Below are 20,623 nucleotides of genomic sequence, written 5' to 3'. Positions count from 1 at the left end.
AAATACACGCATATGTACAAATCTTGGCTACTATAGCATCCTAAAGTAGGTTACAGTTATCATGACATTTTCCTCTAAAGCTTAAGCACGCATTGCCCAAGAACCAGGATATTTTCCTACAAAATCATAATTCTATCACCATACCTAAGAAAATTAACATTAATTGGACACACTCACCCAACAATAATGTATATGCAAATCTCTTCTAATGTCCTTTATAAACTTTAAAAATGTACTCTTTGACTTTGTTTTTATTTCTTCTGATCCAGGATCCAATCAAGTTTCACCCGTGGCATCTGACTGTTTAGTCTCCCTCAATCTAGAACAAGGACTCTTTAAGTCTTTATATCTCAGGGAGCACCTAGCACCCTGTTTATTTATAGGATAGAATTACTGAAGGTATAGAAAATGACTTGACCTTGAACACTTCCAAATTTTTGGAATTTTTGTGAAAACTTTTTGCTGAGATATTAGGTTAAAAAACTAAAATAGAAAAAGGCAGAACACACAGTATATTGCTGTAACTCTCCAGGAACTATCCAAGCTCTCTGTATCTTCCACTACAAAGATCTAGTGGGCTTGGTCTAACCACCCTGAAGTCCCCAGTCCTTGGCCTGGTTTAATTCAATAAACATTCCTTAGCATGTCCCATAATCCCCCATGTTCCAATTGATGTGGAGATTCTGAGGTTTCTCTTTTTTGTTTTTTTTTTTATATCTTGAAAGTTCTGCTTTTCCCTATGCAGCCCTCCTGCCTGCAGGTCTACCCAGAGCCATGGATGCCTGGGTTGCCCAAGCCTCTGTGAGTGTGTTGGGAGTGGTGAGGCAGGAAGGAGAGGGGAACAGTCGTAGGTGGTGGTTAAAACTAGAGTCAAATAGCTTGTATCCCAGCTCTACCACATACCAGCTATGGAACGCCTACAAGTTATTCAACCTCTCTGGGCCTTGGTTTTTACCAATAAAATGGGGGAAAGAGTTTATTTTATTTTTAAAAAACATATACTTTGAATAACAATTTTCTGGGCATGTTTAACTAACCTAGGTAAGAAAACCATGGTGCTGTTTAATTGTAAATAGATTGATATAAGATTGGACCAATACTTGATGTGTACAATTTTAGTATATAGGGTTTTGTGCTTTTAAAAAAAAAAAAGTTTGGTTCTTCCCTGGTGGTGCAGTGGTTAAGAATCTGCCTGCCAATACAGGTGACACGGGTTTGATCCCTGGTCCGGGAAGATCCCACATGCCGCGGAGCAACTAAGCCCGTGCACCACAACTACTGAGCCTGCACTCTAGAGCCCACGAGCCACAACTACTGAGCCCACGTGCCACAACTACTGAAGCCCGCGTGCCTAGAGCCCGTGCTCCGCAACAAGAGAAGCCCTCGCAATGAGAAGCCCGCGCACTACAACGAAGAGTAGCCCCTGCTCGCCACAACTAGAGAAAAGCCCATGCGCAGCGACGAAGACCCAAAGCGGCCAAAAAAAAAAAAAAAAGTTCAGTTAATTAATTAATTATAAAATAAAATGAGGGAAATATAAGGGCCTACCTCAGAGGGTTGTTGAAAGCATTAGAGTTAATGCATGTAAAGGGCTTAGCACATAGTAAGTGAGTTATATATAGGCAAGGCAATGGCAAAATATGGACTAGTCAGAAACACTAGGGCAATCAATGCCCTGTGGTCCCCTACACGCAGACTTCCACAGTGGGTTTGATTTATTGAAATACTGGTTTAAAGGCAACAGCTCCTGTGGTGACATTCAGCAGATGCCTGATGATATACAGGTGAAAGAGAAGGTAGACTAGAGGTCATTCAGGAGATAAGAGCAAAATCAGATTACAGGTCTCAGGTGTGCAGCAAGAGAGCACGTACTCTGGTAAGGCAGACACCCTGGAGCCTGCATGAGGAGAGCCCAGGCAATGGAAGAGGCCTAGGACAACGGAGCTTCCCCGGGGAGGGGGAGGAGGACACAGTGAAGACTCAGGGAGGTGGGGAAGAGGCCCAGAGCCCCCATTCCTCAGCTTAGCCAAGTGAATAGAGAGGAGCTCCAATGCATCTCGTGTCTTTACGAGCAAAGTCAGTAACAGTTCTAACAACCGTCAAAAATCAAATCAGGGGCTTCCCTGGTGGCGCAGTGGTTGAGAATCTGCTTGCCAATGCAGGGGACACGGGTTCGAGCCCCGGTCTGGGAAGATCCCACATGCCGCGGAGCAACTAGGCCCGTGAGCCACAACTACTGAGCCTGCGCGTCTGGAGCCTGTGCTCCGCAACAAGAGAGGCCGCAACAGTGAGAGGCTCGCGCACCGCGATGAAGAGTGGCCCCCACTCGCCGCAACTGGAGAAAGCCCTCGCACAGAAATGAAGACCCAACACGGCCAAAAATAAATAACTAAATAAATTTATAAAAAAAATAAAATAAAATCAGCCGAGGTCAGTTCTAATTCACTCCAGCCCTCAGTCCAAGATCTCCCGCTCTTCTCTCTGGTCTTTCCCAAGGTTTCACTGGAGTGCTGCTCTCCCCCATCTGGTTTCCCTCCAACACTTCTCAGAAGCACTACTGCTATCGGATATATGTCTCTGGAAATCACCCCTCTCTGTCCCTGTTTTCCTCTCACTGGAAACTGTCCATAGTTTGAACGTCCAGGCCTGCTCTTGGCTTCTTCCTGCCCACTCTGACCCGAGTCCTCCAGAATTAAGGTCCTTCCTGAGATTCAGTTTCAGCCTGGCCTGCTACAGTGTCAGAAGAGATAGAAGGAAGATATGATTCCGCCATCTTCACCCCCAACCCTAAAACAAATCTCGGGAGGTTGGGTTACTTAACCCTATGTGTGTCCTCTCTCTGCTCTTCAGTGAGGCTCAGCCTCTTCAACTGCTGTTAACCACCCAGCCCCAGTCTCTTCTCCAGCCTACTCACCACGGACTAGTTGGTGGGTGTACTGGGACCCCTTCCTGCCACAAGGTTGCCTGCAGAGTCTATTCATGCCAAAATGTGCTCTGATTCTGCCCCTAGGCCCCTCGGCGCTGGGGCCCTCCCCATGCAGGCTGCTGCCCCATCCCCTCTGCTCCCAGGGTTTAAGTACATCAGATAGAGGAGGCTCTTGGGGGAAAGCTTTGAGTCACCTCCTCTCAAACCCCACATACTTCCTCTTCCCAACCTGTTCCTCCCTCCTCAATGCCCCGTTTCCACCCTCAATCCCCACCACTTACTATGCTCTTGTAGATGAAATCTGACAAGGTGAGGGCAGCCTCTGACCGGAAGTACTTTCGATAATTCTTGCGGGCCTGGCAGGGACATACAAGAAAAGGGCCAAAGTAAAGATAGAGAGTTATACCTGGAAGATAGAAGACAGGCCTAGAAGAGGTTCTACTATTTTTTAACCACACAAAGAACCGAGTAAGATAAAGAGCTGAGACTATAGCTGGAGGGAGAGAGTAAAGTCAGACAAGCTGGCAATCAGGAGGACACTCAAAGCAGAAGGCAGAGCTCTGCTGCTAAGTCAGAAACACACCCAAGCATATATTCAGATCTCCCCAAGATGCATCCACACTCCCAGACACACACAGAGCAGACCCAGAAACACACCAAGACACAGACATACCAACACACAGAGATGTGTCCTGGGTACGGGCAGGACCTTCTCTCTGCTACTCTTCCCCACCAGCAGCAGCTGGCATGACCAGGAGGAGCCATGTGAGGGGAGGAAACCCCTCTCCCTTCCCCATTACCTTCCAACCTCTCACAAAAGCCTGGATCAACAATGCTGATGCCTTCATCTTCCCATAGCGTTTCTTTTGCTGTAGAAAACAGTGGGCCTGTTAGAAAAACTCCACCTCCTGAACCACCTCTCCACTTCCCACTCTCCTATTAGAGTAAGGGGGATAGGACTTTGGGGATAACAGGTACCATGTTGCCCCGAAACCAAGAGGAAATGAGGATCTGACTCTTGCGCATCAGTTGGTAGTGGACGCGGCAGCGCCAGCCTCGGTACGTCTTCTGTATGAGTGTGGCCAGCTGGTGGATTCGTAGGCGCCTCTGATCTTCCAGGTAGAAAAGCTGTGGAGAGGTGGAAGGGGGGCACAGAGAGGCTCACCTAGGGGAACCCCACGGCACCAAAGGCTTCCCAGCCAGTGTTTTATTCAATCGTTCTTTAGTCCTCTTATTCATTTATGCATTCATTCATTTAATAAGCAGCTACTGAGCTCTGACTCTTTAGCAGGCATTGTGCTAGGACTTGGAAACTCAGACACCCTGACTCTCAAGGAGTCCTGCTTCAGGCAGAGGCGCTCAGACCAGCAATGCAAGCACACCAAATTCCAGGGCTCAGGGCAGGCAGGGCAGGGACCCAAGAACTCAGTTCCCAGGGATAAAGTCCCTGCAGAGAGGAGACTTCCTCATCCACTATCCATTCCAGGTTCTAGAAGCTCGCGTCGCCCAGCCTCTCACTCAGGTGGGCTCTCCAACTCTTCCACCTTCCAGCCCCACCAAACACAAGTGCACCCTCCAACTCACAGTCCTGGGGCTCCTGATGAAGATCTTTGTCTTCCCAAAGGCCACCTCCTCTGAGGACACACTCAGCTCCCCCAGGACCTTCTCGACCCCCTCCCTACAGGAGCAGGTGGGGAAAGCTGCCAAAGGGCATCCCAGGGGAGGGTCCTCTCCCACCTTTCCTCTACCCCCTTTCACCCCAGGAGAAGAATTCAGGGTTCGAACAGACTTCAGAGCCTCTGAAAAGTGATCATTCAATTCATTTCCCCGAGAATCCCTTCACCGAGCTTCAGCGATACACACGGCACCACCTGGTCTCTTCCCCCACAGCGGTTCCCTGCACTGCCCTTCCCTTCTCCCCAGTCTCCCACTGAGTCTTACCGGTCTCCACCGTCCCAGCGAAGCCAAGTGCTCCGGCTCAGCAATCGGTACCTTTCCAGGAAGGACCCGTAGGCCTGGCGGTAGGCATAGCCTGCTCGTCGCACCCGCACATTCTCCAGCAGCCCCAGGTACCGAGCTTGGATGGCCACCAGCTCCGAGGAGAACTCACCTCGCTGCTGATGCTCATTGGGCTTTATACACCTGGTGGGAGGTGAGGCAAGGCCCGGGCTACAGGGGCTTCACCCTTGCCAGTGTCACCCATCCTGGTCTCTACACCTCTGTTCTGTACACATTCCCGTTAGCTGAAAATTTTCAGAGGAAGCAGACACACTGGCCTTCCCAGTTTCACTCACTATAGCATGGTCCCTACTTGACCATGACGCTCTCCCCCTTACAGGACTCTCAGCTCCTCAGCTGGCTCTGTTTTTCATGAGGAAAAGGGATCTGGTATCCTATTCCAGAGACAGCCACCCCCCCGCCCCCGCACAGACATGTTCTACCATGCATGGACCCTGCAAGTGTCATCACAAATGCACCATGTTCCCCTATGTGCCCAGCATGTCACCTGATGTAGTTGGGTCTCTTGGAATACAGGTTCTTCATGAGGATGGCCACAGAACCCTTGAACTGGACCCCAGCAGTTGGGGGGCGTTTGAGAGATGCCTGCTTTGGATCACCCTCAGGAAACAAGGACCGAAGGAGGGGGTGCTGGGCCTTCCACATGGCCTGGGACAAGTCCCGGAAGAGTAGGTCGTTATTCTTGTCGATGAAGCTGTTCACATTGTAGGTCACCTGTACAGGAACAGCACTTGATCTGGAGAGCCCACCACATTGTCTGTCGTGCACGTGGCCCTCCCAGTCTCACTGCGAAGTGTTCCTGGTTCTCACCTCCCCCCAGTGCCTCCCCCATTGCCTTCAGCCTGTGCCCAGGCCCTAGTCTTCACCCTCCAGCCCCGCGACATCACCTTGCCCGCATAGTGGCAGATGCGGAAGCAGCTGAGGCCCATGCTGTGGTCATACTGGTGCTGGGCGTTCTGGGTGACTTTGCTCTCATAGTGATTATGCTTGGAGAAGACCTGGTTCAGCTTTGCTAGGAAGGTGGAGTCACTGACCATCCCAGGCCGCAGGCACTCCTCGTCCAGCATGGCCAGGATGCCTCGTTGATTCTGGCCAGGGGAACAAGATCAGCCCAACCTAGACCTGGTCCTTCAAGACATCCACATCCTCACTGCCGCCCCTCTGCCCCCTCATCCTTTGCCCTCTTTACCATCCTTATCAAGTGGTGTGGGGAGGAGGGGAGAGAGAGACAGGGGAAAGGTGTTCAGGCAGTCTGGAGGGGGAGGTCCCAGAGATGAGAGAAGGATAACTTACATGCTCAATGAGGTTACAGATAATGCCATTATCAAAGTAGTCCACCTTCACCCACGGTATGCCCTGGCAAGGGGAGATGACAAATTACATGGAGCAGGTCCAAGACAAGTCTCCAATGGTCTCACCAGAACCAGGCCCCCTTTCACCCACCCGACAAAGGACCATCAGAAAGCCCTATAGTTCAGAGGGGGGGTCCTTGGTGTGGTTTCTATCACATCCTCATCCCTCCAAGGTTGATGGAGAATTTGTGGGGTGGTTGGGCAGACGTGTGGGAGGACCCAGAGCAGTTGTGAGAGAGGGTGAGACAGTGCAGAAAGCCATGTAGGTGCTGCAGGTTGGAGAAGGAAGTGGAATATGTTGGGTGAAGACTGGGATAGGGATTACCCCACTGTGGGAGTGGGAAGGGTCCTTGAGTATGTAGAAGAGCAAATGGCCATACTGTTCTGGCAACAAGCTATGGAACCAAAGCACATAGGTGAGTTTATCATCAAACAACAAAGCTAATTTGATACATCTTCAAAGACCTTCATCAGTGAGTCCCAAACTCAAGTGTGCCTCACAATCACCTGGAGGGCTTGTTAAAATACAGATTGCTGGGCCCCACCCCCAGGTTCTGATTCAGCAGGTCTGGGATAGGGCCTGGGAATTTGTCTTTCCAACATGTTCCCAGGGGATACTGCTGCTGCTGGTCCAGGACCACACTTTCAGAACCACTGATCTACATGATACTTTGGGGCTGTATAATTTGTTTTTTAAAAAGCAAGAATGGTATAGAAGCAGAAGACCCATAAGAACATGCATCTCTAATTTAGACATTTGCTGGGTATCAGGCCTATAGACAGAAGAGCTCCAGACCAGCCAAGTGCCAGACCTCCCAGGCTCAGGCCATTCCCAGGTGTGGTTGGGGAACACGAGCCTTTCTCTTCCTCCTCCCTCACAGGTCTTTAGGGAATGCAGACTGGAATTAAGTAAAGTTGCCCGTCCACTTCATCCCCAAAATACCTCCCCCAACTGGTTAAATGAACAAACCTATGCAGCTGTAGAAAAGCATCTTTACGTACTGATACAGAAAGGTCTCTTGTTAACTGGTGAAAGCAAGATGCAGAACAGAGTGTATTCATTGCCACTTGAATAAATTTTGAGGGAAAATATATTTACAGATTTTTTTGATTACACATAAAATACCTCTGGAAGGAGGCCGACTTCAGTTGCCTCTAGATGCAGGGGGGAGAACTAGGAGGCTGGGATGGGGTGGGAGGGAGACCTTTCTTTATATACCTTTTTAAGCTTTTTGAATCTTGAAGCATGGGAATGTATATCTATTTGATAATTTAAATTTTTAAAGTAAAAACATACAAAACCAAAACAACATTTACTTGTGACCACATTGCCTGAAATTCTGCCACAGCAGGTTCCTGAGAGCTCACAAGGAACATCCCTGGGAGGGTTTTGATGAGTGAGATTCAGCCATTCACACTTTGGAGTGAATTAGCTCAATCAGAGAGCTTTTCTAACACTTGGCCATAGAAAACGGGGGCGGTTTTCGCTGACCAGGGGAAGGAGTGTGGAAACTTTGAGCCACAGGGCATTTCTGGTGAGGAAGTCTGGGTGCTACAAGAGGGGCGGCAACATCAGTCCAGCCCAGAGGAGACAAAAGATTCTGAGACGTCAGAGAAGGGCACCGAAAGGGATGTGGTAGGGTGCCAAGCCCAGGAGAAATGCCCCTTCTAAATTCGGCTCACAGCCTGCCCTGGGCCAAGCACAGCTGTCACTTCACTCTTGTCAGGTCTCTCCCCCACCCCTACCCACCCAGACACCCTTCCATCAATCTGCCCCTTTCCTCTCCTGGCCTGGAGGGCAGGATGGGGAACTGGGGGTGGAAAGCAGAGAATTAGGGCTTCTTGGTAATGCTGGAATATTCAGCCGTGCAAGGGAGACTTTTTGTCCTTAGTGTTCTCGTCTGGGGACAATTGAGAGGAAGCTGTGATGAAGGAGAAAGATCTGGCATACGCCTAGAAGTCATCTGAGAGAGGGGAAGCAGGAAGTCCTCGTTTACCTCTCTCTTATATTCCTCTTGCTCCTCTTTCAGCGTTATCTCTATGAACACCTGCTGTAGCTTCTCATTGCAGTAGTTGATCACAAATTGCTCAAAGCTATTATCCTGTGATGGGTACACAGGTAAGAGAGTGAGACCAGCTCAGCCCAAGACCCTTCCTCCGTCTCAGCCCTACCTCCCCTCTCTCACACCCTCCTTGAGCCTGCCGCTGCTAACCCTCAGGAAGCAGGGTGCTGAGGTTGCTGAAGCTCTCTCACCTTTAATATTTCAAAGCCATAGATATCCAGGACCCCCATGACCTTCCTTTTCTCCCCAGTGCCCACCTGAAGAGGAGGAAAAGATAAGTCTGAGGACCGGCCCACTACACACCAGGCCAGGCCCCTCTGGGATGGATGTGAGTAAAGCAGGGAGCAAACAGAACTTGGGTGAGCTTGACCAAGCTGGAAAGGAATTGGTGTAATTTTACTCTCCCTCTTCCTCTATATGCTGAAGGACAAGCAAAGAGGGAGGAAAGGAGGAAAAGGAAGATGTAATAGATTCCAGGAAAATGCTCTCATGGTACAAAGTAGAAAGACGTTAAAATCTTCTAGGGAAAATAACCATCCCTCATATTTGTAGAGCATTTTACAAAAAATCCTATGATCTTATTTCATTGATCCATCTATCCCTATAAGGTGTGATTATTCCCATTCTACAGATGAAAAAAAATCGAACTTCAAAAGAGCTAAGCATTTACCCAAATCTGGATTCAAATCCTATATTACCCTGCTGCCTTCTGGTAACAGATTCTAAATTGATGGCACTTTCAGATACGAATTTTTAAATAATAACTCTATTTTGACCTGATTTGCACACCATAAAATTTACCCTTTAAAAGTATACAATTCAGTGGGATTTTTTTTTTTAGTATATTCAAAAGGTATACAACCATCACCACTAAATTCCAGAGCATTTTCGTCATCCCCAGGTGAAATCTTATACATGTAACCCATTAGCAGTCACTCCCTATTCCCCTGGCAACCACTGATCTACTTCCCATCCCGATGGATTGCTTACTCTGGACATTTCATATAAATGGAATCATACAAAATGTGACCTTTTGTGTCTGGCTTCGTTCACTCAACATGTTTCCAAGGTTCATCCACATTGAGCATGTATCAGCACTTCATGCCTTTTAATGGCCAAATAATATCCCACTGTATGGATATACCACATTTTGTTTATCCATTCATTAGTTGATGTACACTGGGGTTGTTTCCACTTCTTGGCTATTATGAATAATGCCTCTGTGAACATTTATGCACAGGTTTTTATGTGGACATCTGCTTTCAGTTCTTTTGGATATATACTTAGGAGTAGAATTGCTGGGTTATATGGTAACCACGTACACAATTTCATCTGATCCTCACTAAATCCTGTGAAACAAGTAGGCATTAGTGTGTCTCATTTCCCAAATCAGGCAACTGAGGTTCAGAATCTTTGTGAAACTGAAAGACCACACAGTTGGTAAGTAGGGAACCCAAACAGATGAACTCAAAAAAACAGAGATGTTTCCAAAACACTACATTATCATAAATAAATAAATACACCCTATCCTCCTTACTCTGTTCATCTCAGAACCCAAGGCATGGGGCGGGCAGAGGAGAGTGCTGAGGGAGGAGGGCAGTCTCTCACCTTGATACTCTCATTGATTCGATTCACTAGCCAGTTGAAAAGGCGGCTGTAGACGTTCTTAGCCAGAGCATCCCGAGCGTACTGAGCCTGCAGGGCAGTGCCAACTGGTTAGTGTGGCAGCCACAGAACAGACTCAAAACTCAGCCTCCTCCCACAGGGCCCCTCACCTGAACGACATTCAGTGCAGTGACCACTTTTTCTTTGGCCGTTTCCATGGTCCTTGAGCACAAAGCTCTCTCTAGTTCCGCTGAATTCAAACCCACCATTTCCCCAATCTCTTGAATACCTGGAGTGATGAGGAAATACAACATGGCCTGAGAGAGGGCTTGCTCCCAGGGGAGGGAGGGAGGGCTGAAAAGTGAAACTGCTGAGAGCCTGCTGTTCCTGGGTCTTACTGGGAAAGTCCTTACAGCCAATCCAGAACATAGCTCTGGAGGGATCTCTGGGGAGGAGGAGGAAAGGGAGATCTTGACACTTTGCATGCATTATCTCCTTTAATATGAGAATCTCCTGAAATGAGTGTAATTGTCCCCATTTCTGCAAAGAATCCACTGAGACTCAGAGAGGTCCCAGAACCTAGGTCTACCAAACATCAAAATCTCATTCCAATATGCCTCACAGGGAGTTCTGAATGAGCATGTTTGGGGAAGAACTCCTAAGCGGGCAGAGGGGGACTGAGTCAGAATGAGGTCTATTGTGCTGGAGATGGTGGAAGAACAGAAATTGTAGCAGGAGATTCAGGGAGCTGGTTGGGTGCAGACCTTTCCCATCACGAATGCCACTTGCTGGTACCCCATTGGCCTGGAACTCGTCTGCCAGTTCCACATTCCCCAGCTTCAACACCAGGGCCACCACCTCCAGCACCTGCCGAATCTCCTCCTTGGAGAACCCAATCACAGTCATTGCACTCTTGGAGAGAAAGGAGAAGTCCGAAGCTGAACTGCGGTGCCAGTCCAACGCTTCCCTTCTCAAAGCCAGAGCCTGGGCTCAGGGCATGGCCTAATGGCCCATCCCAGGTACTCACCTGGAGGGCCTTGAAGTTGGCAGTGTCGTCCATGCCATCCACCCTGGATGCCCCCGGGTTCAGGTAGGCATAGCCATTTGTGTCCCGTTCAAGCTTCAGGGCCTCTGGGAGGGCCAGCATGAGGGAAAAGCGTCAGTACACATGCTTTCTGGAGTCCTCCAGCCTTGACCCTCACGGTCCTTGTCCTAGGTTGGTTCATTCATTTATTCAAGGAGTCATTTTTGTTTTAGGTTCTTCCCCTGCCTCTTTTGTTTTGGGATCACTAATTCCTGTGATGATAGACTACATTTTTAAGCGGTATTTAGGGTTTGGGTGTTCATAATTGTTGAAGTTTTCCCCAACTTTCATGAAAGAAAAGCCTCATTCTACTCTTTTCCCCACCCTCAGGGTTCCAAACAATAAGAACAAACAAGAAACCTCTCTGTCCTGCTCAGTTCTCAATGGTTCTGGGAGGATGAAGGTGAGGAAAGAAGGGTGAGCACACATCTCCCACCCACCTCCAGCCTCAAGGCCTCGCCCTAGGCCCAGGTTGGCGCACCCACTATTTGTTCACAAAGCACCAACCAAGTGACAGATACTATGTTCCCCAATCCTGACTCCCTTCTGGAAGGTTTTCTCTGCGTGTAGCTGAGCCAAATGGCCCTCTTGTGTTCCCCCATTGTGCATCTCTACCCCAGACCACATCACATGGGCTGGGCTTTGGGTTTTTTTCTGTCCCTCCTACCAATGAACAACTTGTGAGTTGGGACTGTGTTTTTCATCTTCATATTCTGTGTGCCTGGCTGGCATGCAGGAACTTTTTTCTTTTTAATAAATGAATCAAGGGAATGGTCAAAGCCGTTCACCTGAGATGGGAAGGAATGGGTTAATCATGGAGCTTGAAGGGTATCAGTTATCTGTTATCCAAATGATCTGAGAATCAGGGAGTGACCCTCAAACTAGAGTTTAATGGCAGTTTCCCCTGAGACACAAATTTTGAAACAAGAGCCTGCTAAAGAGGGGTGTCTGGAAGGAGAATGAGTCAGAAAGGCCCTGGGATGATGACACCAGGGAGGGAGGCCCCACCCAGACTCAACTTAAATCAGTGAGTGAAAATCAGCCAGAGCACAACTCTAGTACCTATGATTCAGACAAACGGAATACAATCAAAACAATTAAGCCAGGAGGGAGGATAAGACCTGTGGGGGCTCTTGAACCATAGAGATCTCCAGGAGGGGGAAAGGAGATAGGCACAAGTCCAGCATAGAATAACCAGAAACCAAAGGGACAGGTTCTTGGGGGCTAGACACCCACAGTGCCCACAGTTAGAGGGGGGATTGAGAGGGGAAACTCTGGCAGGGCTTTAAGTCCCATCAGACCCTGCAGTAATGCCCATCCAGAGCCACCTCAGGCCCATCCAGCATCCAGGCTGAGATGGTCTCTTCCCCAAGACAAGGTAAGGTGCTCCATGCCTTCTGCCCCTCTAGCCAGCTACAGAGCCTACTGGCACTGATCACACTGTATTGTGATGTAGCTGTTCATGCATCTGCCATTCCTAGAAGACTATAAGTTCTTTGAGGACAAGGTCTCTTACTCATCTCTGTATCCCTAGAAGCTAGCACAATGTTCAAGCATAGTAGGTGTTCAAGAGATGTTTGATGAATGATTGAATGGAACCTCCACAGAACTATCTAAGAAGAGAAAATCAAGGACAAGGTCCTGGGCAAGGCAGATGTAGACCCAGGACAACTTCAACTAGAGCTCATTGAAAGTTCTTGAACACTTGTAACATCCTGCCTGCTTTCCTGCTGAGCTATGGATAAAGTCCCTTAAATTGAAGATAGGAGAGATGGTAGATGGAAATAAGTGTTCCATTTTTGAAGCCAGCTTGGGGAAAGAGGAATCCAGACAAGACAGAGAAATAAGAGCAGTGAAGAGGTAAGAAGGCTTATTCCTAGCAATAAAACCCCAGAAAAGGAAGAGAACACAAAGGTCAAGGGATTTGTTCCCAACAATGGGTGGATGAGATTCAGGGTGGGGACTGCCCTGAGATTCAAGGGAAGAGGGCTACAGGGATCCAGAGGGGCCCAGGGGTTCTGGGCATTGAATGGAGGCTAGGGATGTTCTGCCACGTGTCGGGGGCAGGCACATACTCAGCAGCTGTGGATCTGCTCCAGCCAGTAGCTGATAGAAGATGTGGAAGTTCCTTTCTCCTTCAAGGTGCTTCACCACGCGGGATTTCTCAAGCAGATCTGGCAGAGAATTTGAAAATAATGTTCTGAGGACCTGGGAGGTACTGCAGCTTCCCTCTAATTCTGCCCTCATCCCTAGTGTTCCTAGTGGTTGAGAAGCCTGGTAGTCTAACATTCCTCCTTCCTACAGCAGCAGATTAGCCAAAAGGAACACCGTGGGGCAGGTGGGACAGGTGGTAAGCGGGATGGGGAGACACATACAGTTCGTGATGACACCACCAAGGGGGGATCCCTTGAAGTCAAACTCAACATCCATGTATTTTCCCTTCAGAGACCAGAGAGAGAGAGAGAGAGAGAGAGAGAGAGAGACTTGGCTTCCTCCTCTTCTCGCCACCCTGTCCAGGAGGGAGCTGTGCCTTGTTCCTCCCTCTCAAGGCCCCACACCCACTCGTCCCAGTCCGGGGAGATGTTCACTCACAAATCGAGAGGAGTTGTTGTTGCGAATGGTCTTGGCATTGCCAAAAGCTGTGGAGATGAGGGGAGGGGGAATACGATGGCTGAGGGGAGAAGAGGGACTCCAGAGCAGGGGAAGGGGGAAGGCCCTCCAGCCATGAGGCCGATCTCAGGTTTCTCAGGCTGAGCGAGAACAGCGATTTGGGGAACACTGGGGATGGTAGGGTGGGGTGGGGGTGGAGAGGGCAGAGACTGGACTTCTCACCCTCCAGCACTGGATTTGACTGAAGCAGTTGCTCCTTCACAGAGTTCACCCGTTCCCCTTCCCCACAGACAGCCGCCACGTAAGTCATCACTAGCTTACTAGCCTCTGCAAGAGAAACCCTCACGTGGATCCCCCACCTATGCCCTTAACCTCCCTCATCCCAGCACCTCACACCACTCAGAGTCAGAAAAAGCCGGGGAGGAATTTCAGGGGGTGGGGGCAGAACTGGGCCTGGCTTGGAAAGAGACAAGGGGTATTTCCAGCAGTGACTCCATGGCTTCCCCCCCCGGCACCTCACCTGTCTTGCCAGCTCCACTCTCGCCCGTGATGAGGATACACTGGTCTTGGTCCTGGTCCCTCAGTGACTGGTACGCCACATTTGCCAGTGCATAGCTTGCGGGGAGGAAGTGGGTGGTGACTAGTGTGGGACCAGTCCAGGACAACATCTTTCACTCGACCCCCAACCCCCAGACTCATTCGCCCTCCCCACTTGGACCAGACCAAGGCAAGTGACAGGCCTAGGAAGGGGCCTCCAGAGGGCCAAGGGAGGAAGGCAGCTGGAGAACCTCCTTCGGGAGGAAGGATAGAGGAAATTAGGATGTGCCGTCATAGCGAGCTGGGGCCCTGTCACCTTTCCTCGGTCCCTCTACTCACATATGGGGCTTCAGCTCGTAGAAGGTATAGTCACAGTATTTGGCAATGAACTCTGGGCCATAGATGGGCAGCTGTTGGTAGGGATTCACTGAGACCAACACGTTCCCAATGTAGGTCTGGTGCCAGGGAAGATGAAGGGAATGAGAGAGGGTGGGGTTTAGGGGGAGGCACGTGAACTCTCTGGCCACACGGCCACAGGCAGGGGCACCCGTAAGCACTCACATAAATCTCCCCCTTTTCATAGCGCAGTTGGAGGTTCTTGATCAGAGACTCCTGCTCCAGGGGTTCCAGGAGCACAAGGTCCTCCACCCCAATGCACCCTTCGAGGAGAGTCATGTCCAGAGGAGCAACTGATCCTGGGATCAGTCTGTTGATGTCTGCTCAGCTTTAGAGGCCAGTAACTGTTTGAGGGGAGGAAGGCAGAAGGACCTAAGAGAGCTTTCCCCTCCCCTAGTCCTGGCCCTAGAGAGAGCCCCCAACCTGGGAGAGGCCTCTGGACCAGCCCAAGCTAACAGTGGAGGCTGCAGAAACTCTTGGTGGGAGGCGAGGGAATCCTCTGCTTCCTGAATGAGGGTTGGTGGGGGTGGGACAGGACCACCAGGGTAAAGAAGACACCCAGTAGGCAGCAGCTGGGGCAGCATCCTTGTACTTGCAGGGGAGAGGGCTGGGGAGGAAAGGGTAAGCAAACTTCATGCCACAGCACCAAGAGCTCCCTCCCTCCTGCACTGAGGCTGCGGCCAGGGTCCAGACTCCCTGACTCTTTGTCACCCGTTCTCCTTCTCAACTCCCCGCCTCTCAAGGCCCCCGTTTCGGTCACCCAGCGCACCCATACCCCTTTGAAAAATTGTGCCAATGTCTTTCCTCCCCTCTCATTGCTACAGTGAGATTCATTTTTTAAATGGGGACTGGAAGAAGTGGATGAGCTCAAGGACAGAGACAGGAGTTCCTCCGTAAAAGGCTGGAATACCCCAAAGAAAATGAAAATGAGGTTTGTTTCCCCAACAAGCAAGTAGCTGTCAGGACCTCTGGATGTGCCTACACGTCTGTCCCTATTTTTCCATGTCCAGCTTCTACACCCATGACCATAAGCTTCTGGCATGGACTTTGCCCCAGAGGGACACACCTAACTTTTTAGTAGCTGGTGGGAATGGGCAAGGAAAAGCAGCGTCAGAGGGGCAGGGAACACCGTGCGGCTCGGCCTCCACGCAGTAGGCACATGGCAGGTGCTCCCCAGAGTGGAAGCCCAGCCCTCCTCAGCCTTTCCTGGGGGACTGAGTAGGCAGGGCGACCTGGTGCAGGACAGGACTATTACAATGGTCAATGCCACTCCCTAACAGGAATAAAAGAGCCACATCCTCCTGTCCTGCATTGCTGAAACTGAGTGGGGGAAGGGAGGGAAGCAGGAAGGGAAGGTGGGGCAAGAAAGGGGCACAGGCTGCCTTCTCCCTTCACTCTGCCTTACCCAAGCTTCGGGAAAAGGGAGCACCTGTCACTTCCTGTAAAGTCACAAGGGAGGGAGCAATGAGAATACTGATTATAGCAACCTTTAGCAATCAGGTAGTATGTACTAGGGGCTAGGCAGGCTCTAAACACTTCACATACACTAATTCACTTGATGCTTACAATATCCCCATGAAGTAGATACTATTATCATCCCACATTTTCTAGATTAAAAAAAAAAGTTAAGATTTTAAATAACTTGGCAGGGAAGGGCAAGAAGCAGAAGTGGGGCTGGGCTTTAGATTTGAAAGGAATGGGAATAAGATTGGTTTGGCTTCTTCTTTGGCTTTAGATTTGAAAGGAATGGGAATAAGATTGGTTGGAGGTGGGGAAGAGGGAAAAAAAGCAGCCCCCACATGGGGCACCCAAAGATGTGAAAAGAGGAGTAGAGGCAGGTTAAGGCAGGACTCACCAACACTGGAACTAGGATGTAACTTCAGTGTCTCTTGGAGAATGGTGGATGAAATCCCAGTTTGACAGGAAGGGGGCATAGGAGTCCCAGGCCCCAAGGCTTGGAGAGGTGCCCTCGTTAATGGGAGCTGTCCATGGTGTCAGGGAAGACAGGAAATATTCGACCCTGCTCTTCCCAGTGTCCACGATTCTGACCTTCCTCTGTGCAGCCTCCTCCAGCCAGGGCTCCCTGTGCCAGTCAAGCCAGGCGAGCCCTGAGATGGCTGCTCAGCACAAAGTCCGAGGCTGTTCCTGCTGAGGGTGTGGCTCGCTTAACCCTTCACAGGCCTGCAGCCCCAAACGGAGACACTCAGTCGCATGAGAAAGGCCCTCTAGGTAGGAAGGGGTATCTGGCTGGCCTTAGCTGAGGGGTTCAAGCAGAGTTCTTGCTCCATTGCCCCCCAAATTTGGAAATGAGGGCAGAAGGAGCAGACTTTATAGCCAAGGAAAAGCTTTTTCCAAAAGTCAGGAATATTGTCAAAGAGGAAGTTAGGCTGGGGTGTCTTCTGACCAAAGAAGTAGTACCTCCCTCAAACCTACCCTTCCTATCTTGTTGGGAGCCAGGGGGTATTGATGATATTACTGGAAGAACTAAGCAGACAAAATTCCCAAATTTCTCTCCACTTCCCTCCCCCCATGAATCAGACCCCATCGTACAGGTCCAAAGATTAAAGTTATTGATAACACCTGACATTTCATTCATTCAGTGAACTCCCACCTGTGTGTCACCTCATTGAATCACACCACCCTGTGAGGTAGGCAGTGAAGACTCACTCCATTAAAAAGGAAAATTAGAGACAAACAACAAGGCTCAGAGAGGTTACACAACGTGCCCCTAGTTCCACAGACAGCACATGGCAGAACCAGGAACAGAAAAATGCAGCTTCCTGACCCCAAGTTGGCCACAGGTTCCAGCCCAAGTCCTGGTATTTCTCATTTTATTCCTTCTTCTGTGCTAGAATACCGAATAAGACCCTGGGATGCTCTTTCCTGGGCACTATCTCAGCTGGAAATAACTGCCTCCAGTGGACAAGAAGCTTTAAAATCCTATTTCCCAGGGTACCCCCTCATCCACCCAGGGAAATTCCTAAACAGCAGGCTCCCTATGCCCACCATCCTCCCTCCCAGGTATGCACAAAGAGCAAATTAGGTAATTACAAACACTTAGCTGAAGATAGAGACTTGATTCTCCAACTCCCAGCCACAGCTGCTTGGTTCAAGGTCCAAACTCTACTGCTCTCACAGAAGCACTCTGCATAAGCCTGGCCCATCAGCAATTCCATTACCAACCTGCCCTTACATAAATTATTGATCTACTAAATATATATGTATTTGAAGGGGGTAAAAAGCAAGAGGCGAGAGAGAGAGAAAGCTGAGTGGAAGTGACATCAGAACATAATCCCATGTACAGGGAGAGCAGTATCACAGCAGAGGCAGAAATGACTAAAGATCCCCTATTTTGCAGTGGAGGAAACATACTTAGAGTGAGAAACCATTTTCCCAGGATCACACCGCTGCAAACCTGGCAGAGCCAGGACCAGAACACAGGTCTCCTGTTCTCCAGGCCAGGAATCTGCAGCTGTCTACAACTGAGGTTCATTTGTGTCCATCCACAGACTCATTTATCGGTGCCTACTATGTGCTCACATGACAGAAGTGACTCTAAAATGAGATGGCAACCTCAGGCTTAGAAACAATGGCATGAACATCACAGCTAGGGTGACCAACCATCATGGTTTGTCTGGGACCTGAGATGAGTTTTCTGGACATGGGTATTTGAGTGCTAAAACCAGGAAAGTTCTGGGCAAACGGGGATGAGTGGGTCATTCTAAATTAACAAGGTACAAAATACACATCCAACTCAGCTGGGATTTGAAGATCTGTCAAAGCACTCTTGGGGTGGAGAGGAGGCACAGGAGATGCAGGGTTGTGATCTCCTGCTTCCCAGGCAAAACTGAAGCAACTGGAGCTTGTTGGTCTTCCTCCACTCTGACTCTGACATTCCCTTCCTTATCCCCCCATTAGAATTTCTAGTCCGTGTAAGGGGAAATGAGGGAACTTTTTTTTTTCTTTTTTTTTGCATTGGGTCTTCGTTGCTGCGCGTGGAGTTTCTCTAGTTGTGGAGAGCAGGGGCTACTCTTCGTTGCGGTGCGTGGGCTTCTCATTGTGGTGGCTTCTCTTGTTGCAGAGCACGGGCTCTAGGTGAGTGGGCTTCAGTAGTTGCAGCACGCGGGCCCTAGAGCGCAGGCTCAGTAGTTGTGCATGGACTTAGTTGCTCCGCGGCATGTGGGATCCTCCGGGACCAGGGATTGAACCCGTGTCCCCTGCATTGGCAGGTGGATTCTTAGCCACTGCGCCACCAGGGAAGTCCCATGAGGGAACTTTTTGAGGTGATGGAAATGCTCTATAACATAACTGTGGTGGTGGTTACACAACTGTCTCCATTTGCCAAAACTCAGCAAAATTTAAAACTGGTGAACTTTATTGTATTGTACAATTTTATAAATTATACTTCAGTAAAGCTGGCAAAGGAGAACTAGAAGCAGCAGCAGCAGTCCTAAACCCTTCAATGCTGATTTCTGAGAGCTGTGAGGGCGGCAATCTAATTGGTCTAATTCACACTCACTAGTCCTCCCAGGGACATTCACTTTCTTAGAAGATGTTACACAATAAAAACACAGGAGTTTTCAGACATGGTGGAGAAGATATTTGGTGGTAGAGGATCTTTTTGACTCTCACAAACTATCTGGTGTCAATTAGTAACAACATTGATCAAGTACAGTTGACCCTTCAACAACACAGGTTTGAACTCCCTGGTCCACTTAAACTCAAGATTTTTTGCAGTAAGTACGTACTGCTTGCTACTACATGATCCATGGGTGCCTGAATGTGCAGATGTGGAAGCACAGATACAGAGGCCCTTCAATTGTAAAATTACAGGTGGATTTTCTACCGGACAGAGAGTTGGAGACCCTAACCCTCCCCACCCCCGATTTAAGAGTCAGCTGTACTACTCTGTGCCAGGCAACAAGCTAAATGCTATCCAAAGTGAGGTCCACAGACCAGCAGCATCTGAATCACCTGGGAGCTTATTAGAAATGCAGAATCTTGGGCCCCAACACAGACTTACTGAATCAGAAATCTGCAGTTTAACAAGCTCCCCAGATGATTCCTATGCATGTTAAAGTTTGAGAAGAATTGCTTTACACACCTTATCTTTTTTTTATCCTCACTAAAAGCCTATGATCTTGCAAACCTGGCAATTATGCTTTAAGTTTTTATTAATTCAACCACTGATGATCATCCAATGTCTCTTATTTACCTAGTTTGGTTGTAGAAGGAAGAGGAGAAAAGATGTCATCAGTATGCATTAATCTACATAAATTTCCATATGATCCACACCCTGTTTTCTTCCTATTTCACCAACTGTCTTTGAAAAATGGACAATGGATTTCCATGTAGTCAAAATAACTGAGAAGAGACAGGTACAGAACTAATGCAAATGCTATAACGGATTCCCAGAGCAAAGAAAATAGCCAAAACATAAAAGAAAATGGAAGGTACCAGACTCCTTCCTACTGCAGAAGCTGGGCCTAGTCATAATTGAAGTTTTTTGTTTGTTTGGTTTATTTTTGCTGCATTGGGTCTTCATTGCTGCACACTGGCTTTCTCTAGTTGCAGTGAGCAGGGGCCACTCTTGGTTGTGGTGCGCGGGCTTCTCACTGCGGCAGCTCCTCTTGTTGCGGAGCATGGGCTCTAGGCGCACAGGCTTCAGTAGTTGCAACACACGGGCTCAGTAGTTGCGGCATATGGGCCCTAGAGCGCATGGGCTTCAGTAGTTGCAGCGCGTGGGCTCAACAGTTGTGGCGCATGGGCTCAGTAGTTGTGGCGCACGGGCTGTTGCTCCGCAGCATGCGGGATCTTCCCGGACCAGGGATCGAACCCGTGTCCCCTGCACTGGCGGGTGGATTCTTAACCACTGTGCCACCAGGGAAGTCCAAAATTGAAGTTTTTATTCCATGCCCCCTAATACTCACTACAGCCCTGCTCCCTTTCACCCTACATAAAGCTCTTGGCAGGCATCTCACAGCTGGATCCATAGGTCTTCCCCTCACCCCAATCGAGAAACAAAAGAGAT

The 20,623-nt window shown here is 49.2% G+C and overlaps 1 protein-coding gene across 1 annotated transcript in view; it reads right to left on the bottom strand.

Annotated features, from left to right (window-relative positions):
• The window catches only part of MYO1A (myosin IA), a 28,121-nt gene extending 11,025 nt beyond the window's left edge, over positions 1 to 17,096 (bottom strand). The window contains exons 1-22 of the mRNA XM_057557698.1: positions 16,448 to 17,096; positions 14,758 to 14,936; positions 14,536 to 14,651; positions 14,180 to 14,274; positions 13,882 to 13,986; positions 13,642 to 13,688; positions 13,425 to 13,488; positions 13,125 to 13,223; positions 10,993 to 11,096; positions 10,730 to 10,877; positions 10,136 to 10,254; positions 9,969 to 10,055; positions 8,552 to 8,617; positions 8,295 to 8,399; positions 6,239 to 6,301; positions 5,833 to 6,033; positions 5,433 to 5,659; positions 4,868 to 5,068; positions 4,511 to 4,604; positions 3,905 to 4,054; positions 3,727 to 3,795; positions 3,208 to 3,282 (exon numbers count right to left, since the gene is read on the bottom strand). Coding sequence (XP_057413681.1) covers positions 3,208 to 3,282; positions 3,727 to 3,795; positions 3,905 to 4,054; positions 4,511 to 4,604; positions 4,868 to 5,068; positions 5,433 to 5,659; positions 5,833 to 6,033; positions 6,239 to 6,301; positions 8,295 to 8,399; positions 8,552 to 8,617; positions 9,969 to 10,055; positions 10,136 to 10,254; positions 10,730 to 10,877; positions 10,993 to 11,096; positions 13,125 to 13,223; positions 13,425 to 13,488; positions 13,642 to 13,688; positions 13,882 to 13,986; positions 14,180 to 14,274; positions 14,536 to 14,651; positions 14,758 to 14,871 — 2,349 coding nt within the window. The 5' untranslated portion in view covers positions 14,872 to 14,936; positions 16,448 to 17,096. The remainder of the gene's footprint in view (positions 1 to 3,207; positions 3,283 to 3,726; positions 3,796 to 3,904; positions 4,055 to 4,510; positions 4,605 to 4,867; positions 5,069 to 5,432; positions 5,660 to 5,832; positions 6,034 to 6,238; positions 6,302 to 8,294; positions 8,400 to 8,551; positions 8,618 to 9,968; positions 10,056 to 10,135; positions 10,255 to 10,729; positions 10,878 to 10,992; positions 11,097 to 13,124; positions 13,224 to 13,424; positions 13,489 to 13,641; positions 13,689 to 13,881; positions 13,987 to 14,179; positions 14,275 to 14,535; positions 14,652 to 14,757; positions 14,937 to 16,447) is intronic.
• Between the last annotated feature and the right edge of the window lie 3,527 nt (positions 17,097 to 20,623).

The sequence above is a fragment of the Balaenoptera acutorostrata genome, chromosome 11, assembly GCF_949987535.1.
Source record: "Balaenoptera acutorostrata chromosome 11, mBalAcu1.1, whole genome shotgun sequence".
NCBI classification, from domain to species: domain Eukaryota; kingdom Metazoa; phylum Chordata; class Mammalia; order Artiodactyla; family Balaenopteridae; genus Balaenoptera; species Balaenoptera acutorostrata.
Note: the sequence above shows the minus strand (reverse complement) of the source record. Positions and strands in the feature narration are given on the sequence as shown.